At 39.5% G+C, this 20,048-nt stretch overlaps 1 protein-coding gene across 19 annotated transcripts in view; it reads left to right on the forward strand.

Moving 5' to 3' along the window:
* The window catches only part of LDB3 (LIM domain binding 3), a 118,155-nt gene that overhangs the window by 3,088 nt on the left and 95,019 nt on the right, over nt 1-20,048 (forward strand). For 17 of the 19 annotated variants that reach the window (XM_072130750.1, XM_072130754.1, XM_072130758.1 and 14 more), the window contains exon 2: nt 4,399-4,529. In XM_072130750.1, coding sequence (XP_071986851.1) covers nt 4,399-4,529 — 131 coding nt within the window. Of the gene's footprint in view, nt 1-4,186; nt 4,289-4,398; nt 4,530-9,423; nt 9,505-20,048 lie in introns of those variants that run through there. The other 2 variants (XM_072130752.1, XM_072130761.1) reach the window with 2 other exon arrangements.

Raw genomic sequence — 20,048 nt, forward strand, 5'->3', positions numbered from 1 at the left:
TTAGGGTGACAGGTCCTCTTTAAAAATTAACAAATGTTTAATGGTTTTTGTTTCCAATTTTATTTTTTGGGGGATGGGTTAAAGTTACAAAAAGTGGGGGAAAATACTATTGTAATGTATAGTATACAATATAGTGTATACTATATATTTTTTAGTTTTTAAACTTAAAATGACCATGAAATACCAAATAAATAAAAACAAGAGGAAAGGACAAGGCTTCAATGCAACAACATAAAAGGGAAAATCTTTATTTAGTAAACAACAATGGTAATGCATAAAATAGACTGAGAAGCATCTCAGAAAAGATACAAAAAAGCACGCCAGGTAATATGTCCTAAAATACATAAACAAATGTAAAATGTACAATATAAGGGACCCAAACATGTAATGAACAGTAATGAACGACAATGGGTGTAAAGTAATAATGAGGTAGAGCCCTTATATAGCTAGCAGGTATACTGTAATAATGACAGAGGTCACAGACGCCAAATGATAAACATGGATAAACACATACAAATAGTGCAAAATGAGTGGAAGCTAGTGTGACCAAGAGGAGGACATGATATTACCTGGCGTGCACCCCGACACGCGTTTCAATCGCAGCAGGTCTTTGTCAAGGGATTTCCACCGTTGCAAGAGAAAAACGACCCCTTCTGGGGGCAAATGTCAGGGGCAGAGCTGTACTGGGCCTATTGCAGCAGCTCTGCTTAACCCTTTCAAGTCACCACCGGTCTATAGAGAATAGCGCGACTTCTGACTTTTACTTTCTTTACTGCATAGCCCTGTAGTGGTAATAAACAGCTTCTCCCTTCTCCCTATGGCCTCTGCAGAAATGTCAAAAGATGGCATTGTAGATGTGTCAAAAGTCGTGGGTGGTCACGATTGAGTTAAGGGAAAGCCTAAGAAGTCCTGATAATGTTAAACTAGAGTATAATATAGTTTTTCTTAAAAAAAAAGTCCAAGTTCAAAAGGGAGGTTCCTAAGGCTAGATGCACACCACAGAGAATAATGTCAGATAAAAATGTCATAGTAATATGCAATACTTTATAATGGATAATTATTCAGTATTTCCTAGTCATATTCATATTTCATTGATCACTCAGGCTATAGTTCATGAGGGTCAGCAAAAAACGGATGCCAAACTGATGCAAGAATACCATCTTTTTCACAGCTAAGAAACAGCTTGTTTATGTGCATCTAGCCTAACTTAAAGAGATTCTAGCAAAGCATTGAACCACCTTGATTTTTGGGGGGATTTTTACATTGTGGTGTCTTATTTTTCGGCTACTAATTCAAGTACACTGTGAAGTTGGTGGTCTCTATCATTAGAGACCACCAATTTGAATGTCTGTTATGTTGTATGTCAAAGGTCATGGCACTGATACCTCTGGAATGGGGTTGCTAGACCAGAAATAAAAAAACTAGTGGGATTTAGTGCAGATGTAGCAATGTAAAGGTGAAAGGTTTAAAGGACTTGACAGGTCCTCTTGAACCATACAACTTTACATCATACATCAGAGCACATTATAGGATTGGGGGGGGGTTATCATAAACCTTACACTGCATTGTTACTGTTTTATGCTGCAAATTAACTGCAAAGAAATTCAGAACTGTAAATACACAGGTAGTAGGCTATGTGTGTGGGCGTTGTTACGGTGAAGACAGGAGAATCTGGTATCTACTTGTTTCATAGAACGTATTCTAACTAGAACAGGAAAGCAGACTATTTCTAGGACAGGCTACTAGGCTAAAACTAGCACATAGAAGACGACTATTCTCATCTTTGCTTTTGGGCACAATGATGATCTGGTTCAGGATCGGAGTTCTGGGACTCGTCTGGCCAATCATAGCCATGGCTAGTTGCCAGGAATGTGAATTTGCCATTTTAGTTCTATGGCCACCAATCTAGGCAATATTACTGGGTCAAGCGGCCAAACCCAAACCCGATCATCAGGACCACGCATCTCTAATCACAAACAGGCCTACTGACAGCAAGATCCAATCTCTCATTCATTTGAATACAATACCAGTTACAACCTGAGGTCAGATTTAGCACTTTTTCTGGAACAAAGCAAATCACCTTAAAAAAACTATATGGGGAACATTTAAAGGAACATTTCAAGCACAGCTGATTCAATGAATTATGCCTTCTACAGGGTCTGAAGAGAGGAGCAGGACTCTAGGTTCTAGAAAGGTGCTAGGAATACAATGAAAATGAGTCATGCTCCTCCCTTCAGGCCCTGCACCAGCCATTATTCAATGAATTAGCTTGGACTGGACTGTTCCTTTAAGCTGCCGTTGGATGAAGCGGGCTGAACTCTCTCTATATACAGCGGGTTTCAGCTGTATAAAGCCCGTTCCACACCTGCGAGTGTGATGCGATGAATTCGCATCACACTCGCAAACCGGAACTGAATGTCAGTTCAGTTCAGTTCCGGTTTGCAGCGTTCAGGCCAGGAGATACAGGCAGCACGCGTTGCGAGTGTGGAACGGCCTAACACAGCTGACACCCACCTGTATCTGCCATAGTCAGTGCTGGCACCGACTCATCAGCTCACCTATGTCATGATTAGATTAGTCATGACTAGTCATGTGTTAAAATGTCAGCATGTACCTCAGAAAATGACACCTTAAGTAGCTAAGTACGAATAAGTGTGAAAAAGTTGTAGGCCTCAGAATTTGGCAAAATGCAAAATTTTTTGTTGTACAAAAGATTTAGTTTTTTTTAAATATACTAAACTCACATGTATATATATGCACCTATCGGTACTTGTGATAGGTGCTTACATACTTTTGCAGTGAGATTGTTGTACTTTTCATCTGGACCCGCTGCCTGGATTGTCCGTTGTGTGCTACTTACCCTAAATTCTTTGATGAATTTTTATATATACAGGCAGTCCCATACATACAGGATAGGTTCTGTAGGTTTGTTCTTAAGTTGAATTTGTGTATGGGAATTGAATAAATTATAATTGTAACCCCAGGCAAAAATTTTTTTGGTCTCTGTGACAATTGGGTTTTCAAAATGTTGAGTTGTCATAAGAAGCAAGATTAACAATAAAGAAGATGCTTTTGATAACTGCTATGACTGTTTATAGTAGCCTAAGATTGAAGTACAGTAAATTACTAACATACAGATGTCCGTTTGTAACTAGGGGTCATCTGTAAGTGAATGGAGGGACAAGTCACATGGAATCCTGTTGTCCCACTCCCCAAACGCTTTAAGGAACCTTCAACCATAATACAGATACTAACATGTGGCCACATTGCAGCCATGTGGTAGAAGCTTTCAACTGGTTTTAAATAATGCAAATTTGGTCAATGTCTTCTATGCATAGTTTAAGCCAAATTGTGAGTTAAGCATAGAAAACATCACAAAATAGTGTTTGGGTTTTTACACATTTATGCTTTCAGTTTAAATATGTGGATGTAAAATACAGAACATATCATCACTGTGTAAAAGGGGTTTAAGACCAGGCTCATTAATATGGCTTCTACACAGACCCCCATTTATAGTAAATGCTTGCATTTTGCATTAAATCAGCTCTGTCCTATGTAATTCTTCCTAGAAAAAGGATACATTGAACCATTCCCCTTGTCAAAGGATTGTATCTATGTAAAGTTTGACACTGAACAGTACAAGGACACATCCACAAATGTTAACATACATTTGCCATATAATTCAGATTTTTCAAGAAGTAATAGCAGAGGAATGACACAGGAAAATGTCCTCTGGAATACTTTTATTATGGGGAATACATGACATGCCAGGACAGTTGACAGGTCCTCTTTCATGTATTATAGGCAAGAATTCTTAGGTTTATTCACATACAAGTTGTCACAAAGGAATGTATATAACCCCAAGTCCTCACTATAAAGGTTTATTCAACCCGGTCACTGTCACTGTTTACATGACATACAATAATATTTATTGATCTAGATACATTTTCTTTTGCATATCTGTATATAAAGTTATTCAAACAATGTGCCACCCAATGGCACAGAATGAAGTCACCGATTAGCTTTTTTAAAACTACTGTGAGTTTATTTTGGAGAAAGTATGTGGTGTTTTCTATGTCAGAAAACTGTTCAGTGGAGATAGGGGAGTTGGATGCCTGGAAAGATCCTCTTGACTTGTATGAGGCAATAATAGATCTCTGAGTCACAGTATCCTTGCATGGGAGGTATTTGGTTACATACCTTTTATGGATCCTGCTCAGCTGGGATATCTGTATCCGCATTATACATCCCATCTATTCTTAGGTGGCACTTCAAGCCGAGTGAACAGGCAAGATTACAATTACCTTATAATTTCTAGATCCTTAAGCTTCTTCTGCTTTTCCCTTTTGTTGGACCTTAGTGAAAACAAAAGTTTTCTTGTCTGTTTTGTTCCTTTAGAGCCTTCAAGTGGCTGTACTACAAAAAAGTTGGCAAAAATGGCTTACAATGTATCCCTCGCTGGACCTGGCCCGTGGGGATTCCGTCTGCAAGGAGGAAAGGACTTTAACATGCCCTTGACCATCTCCAGAGTAAGTGCAAAGAGTTGAGACACCTTGAGTGAGTGATATGTGTGACTGATATAAGAACATGATATTCCATAGGGTGAGATGTGTTTGGAGAAGAGAGAGACTGTATGGAGCTTGTGAAATGCTGGAGAAGTTTAGCAAGTAGAAAGATTCTTAACTCTCTGAAGTTTGTACAGGAATAATCTGAAAATTATGGGCATTTTAAGATGCAGTTGTGTTAGTAAATTGTGTAGCAGAGAGAATATGGAATATATTAGCTTAATGTTATAAAGAAACAAATGAAATTAAATAAATGACACATTCAGCCCTGCTACATCAGTCGAGTATATTGTTTGCAGAAATGTTCTATGTTTAAAATGTCAAATGCTTTTGTGTCTTTTGAACCATCATTTTTTGACAGATCTGTAAGGGTGAGCATGACATGGTGTCTAGAGGACAGAATTATTTTACACGGTTTTGTATGTATTTATACACTTTTCTTTGTATAACTTGTGCTGTGGTCTTTTTACTATTCCAAGCTGGAAAGATATATGGCAGTGTAACTCTTTGCTTATATGGCTCTTAATATAACCCTTGCTGGTTGTCAACAAGTTTTCTGAAAAATTATGCAAATTATGTATCTGGCATAGTAGAGTAACTACTCAGGATGACCACTGAATTATGATTTGTGTTTCAGGAGCCAGAGAAAGCTGTGTGTCAGTTCTTAAAGAGAGCCTCTCACTAGGTTTTACCCCACTAAACTACTAACCCAATCAGATAGGTGATAAATTTGTCCTTTTATGTGAAATCTCTCCCATTTATCTATCTATAAAAAAAAATCAACTCCTAATTTTGGCAAAAATGACTCTTCTCATCTCATTCACACATGTGAAGAGACAAGTTTAGTGGTTGCAGGGGGTGTCACTTCAGATTAATATAAGGATCTCATCTTACAGATTACATCAGGCCTGTGGCTTTGTAATTTACAGAACCAGAGCTACAGGCAACTAAAGACATAGTTCGAAATGCAAGATGCATATTAAGATCCAGCTCCCATCTATTTTTTAACTTCCTGTAGGCCCAATTTTATAATTGACAGGGATCTGAACTTTGATGTGGAAAAGATGGGATTCTTATCTTTCATATGATACAAAGAGCATGTTTCTTGGTTCTATAGAACACAAGTTAGGGGCTTCTGAAGTGACACTACCCCTGCAACCTCTAATGTTCGAGTCTCGGACAGCAAAGCAGTGAATTCTAGATAAGAGACACCTGTGGATTATAGGGGGGCCCCCGGGGTGCATGCCCCAGAGCCCCCACCACTTTGCCCTTAAAGGGGCCTCTACCAAATGTGAGCGATTTGGGTGGGTGCATGATCGCCAGAATCGCCTTCAGTTTATTTGGGTCCGGGCTCCCCGGGCTGTGTCCTGCAGATATGATCCGACTTCAGTCTATGGCAGAGCAGGGAACTATAAGTTCCCTGCTCTGCCATAGACGATCGTCGGAGGAATACAAAGACGGCGGTGCCCTGCTGCTGGTGGCGCGGCGTGTGCCGGCGGCAGGGCGCCGCTATCTTGGTATACCTCTGATGTATAAAGACTGATAGACTGACACCTTGAGGGAAGGGAAGGAGGTTGGCGAGCATCGGGTGAACGATGGAAGGTGAGTACAAGTTATTGTTTGCCCCGGGACTGTATATAGTTATAAAAGGATTCTGTATATAGTTAGTTATTATAGTGTCGTTGTATATAGTTAGTTATAGGGGACTGTATATAGTTATTATAGGGGGATGTATATAGCTATAGTTATTATGGCGGGGGCTGAATACAGTGGTTCCTGGGGGAGCAGTATACACAGTGGTTGCTGGGGGGACTGTATATAGTGATTGCTGGGGGGCTGTATACAGTGATTGCTGGGGGCTGTATACATTGATTGCTGGGGGCTGTGTACAGTGATTGCTGGGGGGCAGTGTACAGTGATTGCTGGGGGGCTGTGTACAGTGATTGCTGGGGGGCTGTGTACAGTGATTACTGGGAGCTGTATATATTGATTGCTGAGAGCTGTATATAGTGATTGCTGGGGGAGCTGTGTATAGTGATTGCTGGGGGAGCTGTATACAGTGATTGCTGGGGGAGCTGTATACAGTGATAGCTGGTGGAGCTGTATACATGGATAGCTGGAGGAGCCATATATAGTGATTACTAGGAGGCTGTATATAGTTATTGCTGGGGAGCCGTACATAGCAATTGCTATTCCCTGTCTGCACTACCTTCAATGGGGGTACTACCACATTTTGCACCCAGAGGCCCCACCAAACTTAATCCGGCCCTGATTTTCAATAAGACAACGTTTATCGGGGAAAGCAAATGCAAACATTTTTTTAAGACATTAAAAAATAGAAACGGGTATCCCCAATTTGAAATTGCTGGGATTTCCTGTGATTCTGATCGGTGGGAGAAAGGGATCCCCTGCAGCACCACCCTTGGTGAATTTAGGTATTACACTATTTCATTGCACATGTAATACAGTACATGCCAAATCTTTATTCATTTTACTTACAGAAGAGATGAAAAAGTAAAAAAATTTGATTAAATGTATCTTAGTCTTATTTGCAAATAAAGACACATTTTCCTTCATTCACTTTCTCGCAGAAGATAATTTCCTTCTTCAATTACTTAAAATCCCTGAGACAGGTGAAAGTAAATGCTGCACGTAATTGCTGGTAATACTGAGAGCAGTCATGCAGATAACAAGCCCAGGTATTGCACATGGTAATCAGAAGCGCCTGGAATTGGGCAGATCTGTTTGCAGATTGTGAAATGTCTTGGGTAGAGCACATTCCATGTCTAGAATACACATATGCACAGGGAATGATAATTATACTCAAGATTATATCTATTATCTATGTTTAAAATTCCCACTGTTAAATGGTACCCCGCATTTAAAAAATAATCTGACCTGCCCCATTGTTTCTAATTAGCTTTCTATTGTATTATGGACCCTGAGCAGAACTGTACATCATATACAGAACTTGTCTCTCTGAGGAGATCAGCCATAGAGAAAACCAGCACCTGGACACTTACCAGTCCAATGTGCAGATTCTAGAGATAGAACTTAGGTACATGGCTGATATAATCCACTTTCTCCTTATTCATCCAAGGGAGACATGACAGATGAGATTGTTGCGGCTTAAAGAAAACCTGAGATTTTACCCCATTACCAGCCCCCTCGGGTACAGTATGACATGTAAAACCTGATGACAGGTTGCCTTTAAGGCTAGATGCACAACATAAAATAAGGGTGGCTTCACACTTGCCAAGTTTTGTCTAAGCACCACAGACCATGCAAGGTTGTTATCCATGAACCAAACCCACTTATGGGGTTGGGGCTTCGTGCACCGCACCATATTATGCACAGAGTTTCTGCTTCCCTGGTATGCAGGAGAGCCAACACGGTTATCATTAAAGTGATTCATGGACCTAACTTAACAAGTGCAAATCTGAATTGTAGGTGACTGTTTTTAAAATGAATGGCCCATAACTGCAATAAAAGCAATAGTTTTGAATAGACCAGTGGCAACAGTCATTATTTTAATAGACTATGTAAAAGATCTGTTACAAAGTAGAGCATGTCCTTGTCAGTACCATTATTTTCATTGATTACTTATAGACTATAATTTATGAGGATCCATGAAAAATATAAGAAAATATAACTCTTTTAATGAAGGAGATGCAGCTTTTTTGCATGTCTGAAGCTACTAGAACACAACCTTTTTTTTTCAACTTGTATATTTAAATAGATTGTATACAAAGGGGCAAGTTTAGGAATGTCTAGTTTAACTTTGCACCTCATATTAGCCGGTAAATAAAAATCAGCATTTTTGTAATTTTATTGCCCCCCTTTACCCGAACCCATGCCACTTTTGTCGAGGACACTGCCCTTTTTGTGCACTAATTTCAAAAGTGTCTGTAACAGAATTTCCAGAAATTTCAGACAATTTTCAAACACTTTTGATATATCTGCCCTACAGCTGTGGTTTCAGCAGCACTGTTTAGGAGTCGATTGCCCAAGCCACAAATTTTAGAGGTGATGCTATTCCTAACGTGTTCTCTATAGGCATTATTGCATGAGTGGATCCTCACACACCAATGTCACACGGGCCACAAATAACAGGTCATGGATTTGTTGTTTGCAGCCAGAAATTGCTGGTAGCATTACTTTTATTCTATGGACTCTAATGTAAATAAAAGGTTACATTTGGCTACAATATTAGTGTGTGCTGCTAACATATAAACATTACATGGGCAACTACCATTTATGAGGATGGGTTATAGACATTTGTACATCTAGCAAACTAATGGTACAGGTTTTATTTCTGCAGTTGAATTACATTTTTAAATATAAAAGCAATACATTATCATAAAATTTTTGTGTGTGTCCTGTATATATTCACAAATATAAGCAGACCCTAATATAAGCTAATATAAACACCTAATTTTACCACACATAAAACTGGGAAAATGTATTGCCTAGGGTAGGAAAAACAGTGGTCATAGTCTCCCCTCACTATTGAAATGTATAGCAGCCCCCCCTGTAAAGAAATGCCCAGCAGCCTACCCCCACTAATGAAATGCCCAGCAGCATGCCTACACTAATGAAATGCCCATCAGTGGCATCCCCTCACTAATAAAATATCCAGCACCCTCCCATCACTAATTAAATGCCAAGCAGCCTCCCTATACTAATGAAATGCTCAAAAGCCCCACCTTTTAATATTAAACTCAGTGCTTACCTCTGGCCCTCCCCACAGCTAATCTTTTCTCTCAGCTTCCTGTGTAACAGCTTGGGTGGAAACAGGTCCGTGTACCCATTCTGTGCACGCACTATGATGTCATCAGGCGGCAACACCACTATGACATAGTCTGTCTGTTGGCTGATTACATCTACTCATGGTGTTATACAGGAAGCTGAGTGAAGAGGACCTGTGGAGACCCCTGAGGTGTGTACTAAGTTTATTTTTTAGATAAGCCAAGTGAGACCTTTTCAGCACAAAAATTGTAGCTTATACTAGTGTATATTTTTATATTTCCTAGGTTATTTGTGGAAATTCTTTGCTTGTATAAACATTTAGAAGTATAAACCTATGTGGGGTTTAGGTTTCCCTTTCTTCTCTAACCCTTTCAAGTTCTGTTATCTCCTAATTATAGATGCACAAGATTAGGGTAAGGTTCAGGTGATTAACAAGCTGCAGGAGGTCCCAGGGTGATCAGTGCAGGAGGTCAGAGTCAATCAAACAGTGACAGGTGACGATCCATTTGTGCACTCCTGTCAGAGAGAGCATTGTGCCTCCTTCCCGCCACCTAAAAATAAACCAGGGGCAAATGAGAACATTCATGCAAGATAGCTAGCTGTCAAGTTATCCCAGACACTATCCGGTAATCTCATGTTATAGGGTAACCTGACCGAGTGAGGTCTTTAAGTAACTTTAGTTATAAACAATACATCTCTCATTTCCACAATTTGTATTATTTAGACTACTGCTGTTATGTTGGGCTAATATAGTTTTATATATGTTCAATAAAAAATATGTAAACATTTTCTAACACTTCTAGTCATGTATTTTAAGAAGATAATAGTTTTTAACAACATCATGTAAAAAATGTATCAATAGCAATTTGTTCATGTAATTCTGAGTTATTAGCAAAGATTTAGCAAATTTTGGCAACATTTTCTAAAAGGTGCATTTGGCATGTATTTGCTCAAATTTGCTGGGCTTACTATCCATTTTCATTGCTATGATGGGGGTTTTTACTACACCACTACACTTTAAAAATAAATAAATAAATAAAAGTGAAATAATATTATTTTAGCCTTCTCAGGTTTTAATTTCGTTATTGTAGCAGAAGTCAATAAGGGGGATTTTTCAGGGCTTGTTTGTCTGAAATTTGTCATACAAGCCCTGAAATAAGTGCAATTCCTGGCCGTGCAGCCATTTCCCATTTACTCCTATTCCTCGTGGTTAGAAGTTACTGCCCCGGGACTGCCACTTACCCATCCAGGCGGAGACTATACTATGCCAGGTCCGGCAAAGGCAGCACGCCAGCCCACTGATATTTATCAGGAGGCCAGAGCTGGCAGACAAAAAACTGGCAAACAAGTTCCCCCATTAATTGTCACATACATACATCCTTGTTGATTTATATGTCCTTTTCTATAATATGGGTTTGATATGGTTTAAAAAAAGTACTCAGTAGGTGATGTGAAAGTTCATCCCAGAACTTCTATTGAAGATGGTCTGGGACAGCTGGGTTTTCAGAACAGCTATTTTGTCGATTTGCGCCGCATTTAGAAGGGCTTTTTGTCGCATGAGATCGGATTTTGGCGCATCGGCAACAGGTTTCATTCGACACAAATCAGGGGGCGGGCCGTTGGACGATCCGACGGAATTGCACAACGAGCGGGATTTAACATCTCAAATTGTGTTGCAAGACATGCACTTACATACACTGGGAAGAAGAAGGTGAACTACGACGGACCTCAGCCTGAAAACGACACATGCAGGATCTCGGGTGGACGATCTTGGTGAATTGCGCTGGACTTCATCTTTGTCGGACCGTCCGGATCGGGGATCGCGACAGGACCAGGTAAGTAAATGTCCCATTGGAATGATGTCAGAGGAGCCATTATAATTACAGGTGGTCCCCTACTTAAGAACACCTGACTTACAGGCAACCCCTAGTTACAAACGCACCTCTGGATGTTGGTAATTTACTATACTCTAGCCCTGGGCTACAATAATCAGCTATAACAGTTATCACAGGTGTCTGCAATTAAGCTTTAGTGTTAATCCTGGTTTTTAAAACAACCCAAAATTTTTATAATCCAATTGTCACAGAGACCAAAAAAATGTAGTCTATTTAGTCTAGGGCTATTGGAATATATTATTGCATTTGTTGAACAATTATCCAGACTCTATCATACTGGCTAATCACAAGATGTTTATTCTGAATGTGCGGGGGGAATGTGCGGGGGCTACATACATTATATACTGTATAGGCAGTGTTAATGTATTTTGCCCTTTGTTATATTATTGTCAGTCAGGGACCCCAAAATTCCTAGTGATGGCCCTGGGAGTGAAACATTTCCCTTCTGTACATCATGTGCTCCAATCTTTCTTTTCGCAGAGAGACTATCCTAGAACATTTAAGGAAACCTACCATTTCAAATGGTAGGTGTAAGCTGTAAACACCGAGCACCACATCAGGGTGAGCTGGTGCCGGTGCTTAGTTTCGTTAGTGTTAAAACCGCGGTATCGCGGTTTTAACACTTTTAAAACTCTATAGCAGAAACTGCTTCGGCGCTGCGTGCGCACGACCGTGCGCGCGCCTACATAGGAAATGCCGCAGGCGTTGCGCGCGCACGGTCGCACGCAGTGCCGAAGCAGCTTCTGCTATAAAGTTTAAAAAGTGTTAAAACCGCGATACCGCAGTTTTAACACTAACGAAACTAAGCACCGGCACCAACTCACCCTGAGCTGGTGCTCGGTGTTTACAGCTTACACCTACCATTTGAAATGGTAGGTTTCCTTTAATGTATGGTGAAATATGGCCATATTTGTGATACATTTAGAGTCAAACTTGGAAATGTATTGTAATAGATTCATTTTGGGGTACAAGGACAGTTTAAATATTTCAACAACCCCCTTGTCAGAAGCTCAATAATCCATAGGGGATTATTACCTATTGTTTTCCTGATTTGTATCTCAGTTCTATTAGAGCAGAGCTGTAGCCTGTGAGTGCAGTCTTTTTATACCCCCCTGGTCATTTATTCAGGAATCATTGTGAATCCAGGTTCAGGAGTCAACTAAAAAAATATACAGCATTCTAAGGCATTAAAAAAATTATTGTCTTGATAACCCCTTTAAGAGAAAGTTTTGATGCAAACCAGTTGCAGAAATGTCTTCATCAATCCTGCCACTTATATTTTCACAGGCCAATTACTATAGAGGAAATGTTGTTCCAGGTGCTGGAAAAGCTTTTTTTTTTTTTTTTTATAAATTTGCTAATTTTTCATGCCAAGAATCTTAATAACCCCCAGTGGGTCCATGAAAATCATGAAAAGTACAGAGAAAAAACATGGACAGCACATATCTATAATATAGTGACATTGGAATATGGTCTTAGGGCATTATACTGTACATTCAGTGTAGATTTGACTGTATTGTCTCCAGTATGTACTTTAATGTATCATCAACATAAAAACTATTCAATATTTTAGTATATGTCCTTGGGCCACATTTATTAGGGGCTTGTATGGCTGAAATCTGGCATACACAAGGGGAAACATTTATCATACGCAAAGTGGGTGTAGAGAGGTGTGAAAGAGGGGTGTGAACGGTAGATCAATGGGCCGCCGTGGGGGTAGCCTGTGTCTGTTCAGGCACAAGCTATGACGCAGTTCTACAAGTGCCCTGCTGCTGCAGCGCATTTCTGCCGCCTGTCGGATTTATCAAGAGTCTGGAGCTTTCTGATATATCCAGCAGTTGCCGGGAGATAGGGGGCACCATCATACACTTGTTCACTTAGCGACAGCATGTGATTTTTCTGGAATTTCATAGATCTTTAGACATGTGATTGAAATTCTAATGGAACACAACCAATCTTATCCAAAATTTGAAACCAGTAGTCCATCAGAAACCGTTGGATTGTGCAGCTTAAATCTTAACCCCCTATCTTTAACAGTTACCATAATTGCAGTGATTCATGACGGATATTTAAATAAATAACAAATAAAAATATAATGCGGCTCTAACAAATTGTAAACCCCTCTATATGACATCCATATGGCATAATGCAGTTTTACTGGCAGGGTGGCAACAATTCTTAGTCTTTCTTTCTAGTCACATGGCTATTCTTTATGTCCCTTACTAAGCATTCCCCTACTACATTACTGATCACACTATAAATTGTATAAGGAAGGGGTATTTTAAGTGTATGGAGGTGATGTAATCGACAACCAGCCTAACAAGCAAAGCAATTGCAGTCGGATAAGACATAGATGAGAAACTAAACCAGTACAAGTGACATAGTGGAAAGCATGGGGCTATATATAATACACACTGGACACAGAAGTCTATTTCAGAAGTGCGAGTCATTACCTTAACCTTGCTGGAATGTACACCGAGGACAGAACAAACCAAACCAAATACATGTGCTGCCAAGGTAGGATTTCGGAAAATTCAGAAACACAGACAGACATACCAACGAGAGTGTTAACTGTGCCATCAACAGATCTGCAAATTCTGCAAAAATAAAGCCTCATCCAATTTACTTTATACTACAAGTTACTGTATGCTTATTGAATAAGTAATGACCTCTAGTGTCCTCATTATAGCCACAATGATATCCTTTCTGCATTGTTAAAATTTTATTTGGATTTTCAGAATTTGAGATTAAGAGATACTCCAAGTTTTATTTAAAAATAATAAATGAATGAAAATAATTTTGGAAATCTCTGCGATTTATCTGGTCTTAAGGACCATGAGATCAGGATAGAAATTTTCCCCAAATTGGGACAAAGGGGATTAATGGACTACTAACATCAGATCTACTGATGGTAGAGAGCCCAAAATTACATGCTCGTTATTTATAAAGTCTTTATAAAAATATGACAATGAGACAGTGGTGCTCCGGTCTACATCACCAGAGCTCCATCTGGTAAGATATGCACGACCCTACTCTCTTCATTTTAGCATGGTCCCCCTGCTGATCATGACACCACCAGTTGTCTGCAGATTGGTGGGCTTGTCCATTAAATTGAAGAGAGTGGGGGAATTCATATCTTAAATGATGGTAGAGCTAAAGGCTGATGGATGAGCATTCGGCTCATTTCATTATTTTTATAAAGTATTTTTCAGAAGAAACTAGCCAATCCATTACATAAGAAAAACTGTAATTGACTTTACAAAAGAACGAGCATGTAAGTTTGGCAGTCTACTATCAGTAAATCTGATGCTAGATGTCCTTTAATACCCTTTATGAGAAATGTGGGAATGTGTCACCATGAGAATGAGCAGACCCGTTAAAATTAAGAAAACCTGTTTGCTTGTGTACCCGGACATTTTTTCCTTACTTATATTTGTGCTGCTAAAATCTTATATTGTTTTCTGTCCATAATCATGGGGGTTGCCATCTTGCTTGATCTGTAGTAACAAGGTTCTGTGATATTATTCATGGCCACAGGCAGCACTAGGTTGAGGCCAACTCAAGGAGGCCTATAGAAAGTTTTCTAGGCATAATCTGTGCAGATAGTCCTTGACATCATCTATCAGCAGTGGCAGTAATGATGGTGCTTTATATATAGTTGTTTAATTTAATATACATAGTGAGTGTGGCATGTACTGTACAATAGTTTTTTTTTAAAAAATTATAAAAAAATAAGTTACTTTCTAGTGATATTCAATAATTTCCCTTCAATTTCAGAAATCAAAAGCAAAATCATACAAAAATGTGGAGATTGCTTGTGGCTAGTGTATCCAGCAAATATTAAAATATTTCTACAGGACACCCATGGAGGCAAATTTGTATGCTGTCATAACATATAAAAAGTTGTTATCAAAGGCCTTGAAGGGAGAATTCCATCTCACAACTTACCTCCAAGTAAAACCAGATTTCGTAGGGCCCTGTATAAAAAGTTCATGCTCAACTTTCCTGTTTCCCTATCATCTTTTTAGAGAAAATGATTTTTTTTAACTAGTGCACCTATTTCTTCTTTCTATACTCACAACCATTAAGAAAAATCAGCCTTTTGCACTGTGTCTAACACTGAGGGTGGGTAAGTAAGGGTGTTGAGAGAGAAGCTGCTGTATGTAACACTGAAGATAATTCCTGAGTGTGGGATGAATGAAGAACTTAAGTGAGATGCTGCTTTATGTAATGCTGAAAAGAACTCCTGAAAGAGGGGTGAATAAGGGGGGGGGGGCTGGGAGTGATGCTGCTGTATGTTACTTGTAAGAGAATCCCTGAGGAAGGGAGTTGATGTTATCTTTACCCAACTGACTCATTCTCACCTCCATCAGGAATTCTCTTCAGCGAGTCACACAGCCTGCATCTCTTTCAACTCTCTAATTTCTGAGGGCCTGGTTAGCAGTGTCAGCCTCAGTTAGGAGGAGGGGTAGCTTAACTATATGTTGGAGCTTGTCCCACCTCCATTAATGGATCTTTAGTAACAGAGGGCATCAGTAATATTATTTTTTTGTAAGAATAGTGGCTTTAATCCCATGGATAGGTACATGTGGTTTGTGAGGTAAGTTCACTGTTGACAGGTTCCCTTTAAAGAAACAAACTGAATTTTCTTTAAAAAGGCAGATGGCTTCAAAAAGAACGGTATGCCTTGGGAATTAGTTAGTGCCCCCTTTAAAGTGACACGGCACCAATCACAACTTTGATCCTTCTGTGTGTTGATAAAAACCCTTTAAATAAAGACCCATCAATGTTAATAATTCCACGGTTCCAATGGATTACTATGGTGACTGGGTTAGCCAATGTTACATGCCTATTAAGTATACTCCTGGTGGGAATGAGAAACAATTAAAAAAAATCATAAATATGATGAACTCACTTTGTATGTGGCTTTCACTTTATGCTTGGCAATGATCTTAGAAAGGACTGTGTGGCTCGGTCATTCAGAAAACAGTCTAATAGGTCAAGGATAGGCAAGCCTCCTTTACTTCAGGCAACCCAAGTCCAGTGAGTCCTATCGTATGAGTAATTTAGTCCAGGCTTGGAAATTACCATTCTATGTTACATATCAGTCATTTGCGGAGATGTCATTTGTTTTTAAAGTGCTAATAACTTGCACAATCTCCAACATACCTTAAAAATATCTCTTGTCAGGCAGAACCACTCAAAGACAAAAGTGTGTATTTATATCTCTGATCTTTCTTCCAAGAAAACAGCTTGGCTTGTTACTGATATGTAGAAGCGGTCATAGTTATATTATTATAATTTGTTAGATCAGGTGGGCACTTTGCCTGGTTTGTCACTTGACTCCTCTCTGTCTCTGTTAAAGTGGCTCGTTTCTAGGACATATCATTGTTTGTATCCCATACAATAATGAATAACTGTAGATGTTAACCCATAACTAGTATATATGTCTGTTGACATTGAATGATGTAAATTCCAAAGTTTGTTTCTCTTAAAACAAAAAAAACATGTTCATCTTGAATTACAGGCAGTGTAATCTGTAGGTTTGTTCTTAAGTTGAATTTGTATGTAAGTTGGAACTGTATATTTTATAATTGTAACCCAAGACAGAATTTTTTTGGTCTCTGTGATAATTAGATTTTAAAACTGTTGGGTTCTCATAAGAACCAGGATTATCAATAAAGCTTAATTACAGACACCTTTGGTAACTATTACACCTATCATTGTAGCCGAGGGCTAAAGTACAGTAAATTACCAACATCCAGAGGTCCGTTTGTAACTAGGGGTCGTATGTAAATCGGGTGTTCTTCAGTAGGGGATTAATAATCCCTGTAGTTTTATTATTTTTAATTTTAAATATCCCAAAATTCTGTTTAATCATTATTAATCCGATCATTAGTACAACTAAAGCTTCAAATTGTAAAGTTGTGATAGACAGGGGATTATACCATATGTATAATAATTTGGAGACACGGCAAACAACAAATTGCTTACATTTATCTTTTGTTTTATGCAAAAGTGGTATAACATTTGGCTTTCACCAAAATAACTCAATAATATATTCATGTACAATGAAATATATTACAATGTTTCCGTCATCCCGACCTTTTTCCAGTAAGATCTGTATAGTAAATGGTCAAGTGTATTGTATCCGGTCTAGAAATCGTAGACTATTCCTACTTTCAAGCTCCTGATGAATCGTTCTTATCAAAACGTTTTTTTTATAACATTGTATGCCGCAATTTCGTCAATATAGTCAAACATTATAATAATAATAATAATTCTTTATTTATATAGTGCACACAGATTATGCAGCGCTGCACAAAGCATGTCAAATTGGTCCCTGTCCCCATGGGGCTCACAATCTAAACAACCTAACAATATGATTTGGAGTGTGGGAGGAAACCGGAGGACCCGGAGAAAACCCACGCAAACACGGAGAGAATATACAAACTCTTTGCAGATGTGACCTGGGTGGGAATCGAACCCAGGACCCCAGCGTTGCAAGGCAGAAGCGCTACTCACACAGTCACCCTATGCCCTACATTTTGCTTATCAGTCTAAGGCGATCCGGCATATGTCATTGGAGCGCCTCAATTTATTCACTCCCCCTTTAGTCGTCCAGTTCCGCCTTGGTCCCTGATGTAACCTGCTCCCTTCACTCTGAACAGTGGGACCAGGCAGGACTGGAAGTGCAATTAACTACTTTGAGTGCTTTGAGACACTCCGGTGACGTAAGCTAAAGCCCCTTCGACTGATTAGCATAATTTTTATAACTATATTGCAGAAGTTTTGAAAAGAACGATACATCAGGAGCTTGTAAGCAGGACTAGTCTACCAGTGAACCAGATGATAGATGTCCTTTAACTGTCTGGAAGCTGGAGACTAGCTGCCATCATGTATGCAATAGACAGAAAAATAACTATTTACAGATCCTGGGCTACATATAAAAACAGAATAAGACATTACAAGGTAATAACTATAATATATAAAACTATAATATAGTAAGACCCTTCTTGCAAGAGCTTACAATCTATGAGAAGAAATCGCTTTAAGTTGTGACTTGTATTGATGAGAAAAAAGGAAGAGGGGATACATACAAATGCAACTGCTCTCACTCTGCACATGCTAATGTTTTCCTTCCTTTCTAAATAGGCTTATTAAGATTATTCCTGTGTATGGTGTTAAAGTTGATCTTGTTCTTGCAAGGTGGATTTAGCAGCGGTTTAGGAGCTAATGGCCATTTACTTGTGGTGAGTGGAGGAGCAAAAAGCCAGATAAGTAGGGAAGGAAGCAGAAAGATAATGAATGATTGGACTCACATGGGGTCACTTACATGGCTGCTTGGCTAACTTTACAAACAGACAGGAACTTTACAGACATGGAGAGATACAATATAATGATAGTGCCAGGCTCCAGCGGTAGTGGACCCACTGGACCACCGTGGATGATGACGTAAGCCGACACCTGGGAGCGGAGTCTAAGTGGTACCCAGTTTTCACAAGAGCCCACCGCAAAGCAGGTTGGACTTGCTGTGGCATGCTACCACCAGGTTGTTCCACAGGTGCGACTTTGTCTGCAGTGGCAGCCAAGGCGAGGTACACATACGTCAGACAGAATCGTAGGCAAGAGGTCAAGACGCAGTAGCACGGGATCAGAGTCGGGGACGTAGAAACAGGTCAGGACAGGTGGAACAGGATCAAAGCCAAACATGGAAACGGGGGTCACAACGGGAAATCAGTACACAAGCGCAAGGCAGGGTTTCTCAACGGCATAGAGCACGAAGATCCGGCAGGGTGTGCGGGGAGATGATTGGTTAAATAGGATTCTGGATAGAGCTTACAGTCTATGAGGATGAGGTGGTGACACAAGAGCTTACAGTCTATGAGGATGAGGGGGTGACACAAAAGCTTACAGTCTATGAGGATGAGGGGGTGACACAGGAGCTTACAGTATATGAGGATGAGGGGGTGACACAGGAGCTTACAGTATATGAGGATGAGGGGGTGACACAAGAGCTTACAGTATATGAGGATGAGGGGGTGACACAAGAGCTTACAGTCTATGAGGATGAGGTGGTGACACAAGAGTTTACAGTCTATGAGGATGAGGTGGTGACACAAGAGCTTACAGTCTATGAGGATGAGGTGGTGACACAAGAGTTTACAGTCTATGAGGATGAGGTGGTGACACAAGAGCTTACAGTCTATGAGTTTGAGGGAGTGACACAAGAGCTTACAGTCTATCAGGATGAGGGGGTGACACAAGAGCTTACAGTCTATGAGGATGAGGAGATGACACAAAAGGTATTAGAGCTTGTATAATGGTCGAGCTATTCTTAATAAGGGAACAGAATACGGTTAAATAATTAAATAAATAATAATGCAATGCAGAAAATAAAATGATTGATCAAGTTATTTCTCTCCCATGGCTTTTGCGTTTTTATTGTATGTGTTCTTTTTTTAACATTGAACTCAAATGGTTTACAAAAATCAGCTTGAAGTCCACATCAAATCCAACAGCAAACTCTGCTTCTTGTTATGACGTGGATTTGTTGCAGATTTTTCCTGGACATTGTGGCATATATGGGGAGGGTGTATAGTTAAAAAAACACATTCAGAAAAACTGTATGTAAATCTGCTTCAAAAATGCCCTACAAGTAAATTTAAAACAGGATGAAATAAGCTCACATAAACACACCTATTTAATGCAAATTTACAAGTTCAGGACTCAACACATTAAATAGGACGAGAGTCCTTGCATCATACAGATCATGTTGTAAGTTCTTACAGTAGGCATTGGACTAGCATTTGGGTTGTTGCCATAGACTGAACAATAT

The sequence above is a fragment of the Engystomops pustulosus genome, chromosome 11, assembly GCF_040894005.1.
Source record: "Engystomops pustulosus chromosome 11, aEngPut4.maternal, whole genome shotgun sequence".
NCBI lineage: Eukaryota > Metazoa > Chordata > Amphibia > Anura > Leptodactylidae > Engystomops > Engystomops pustulosus.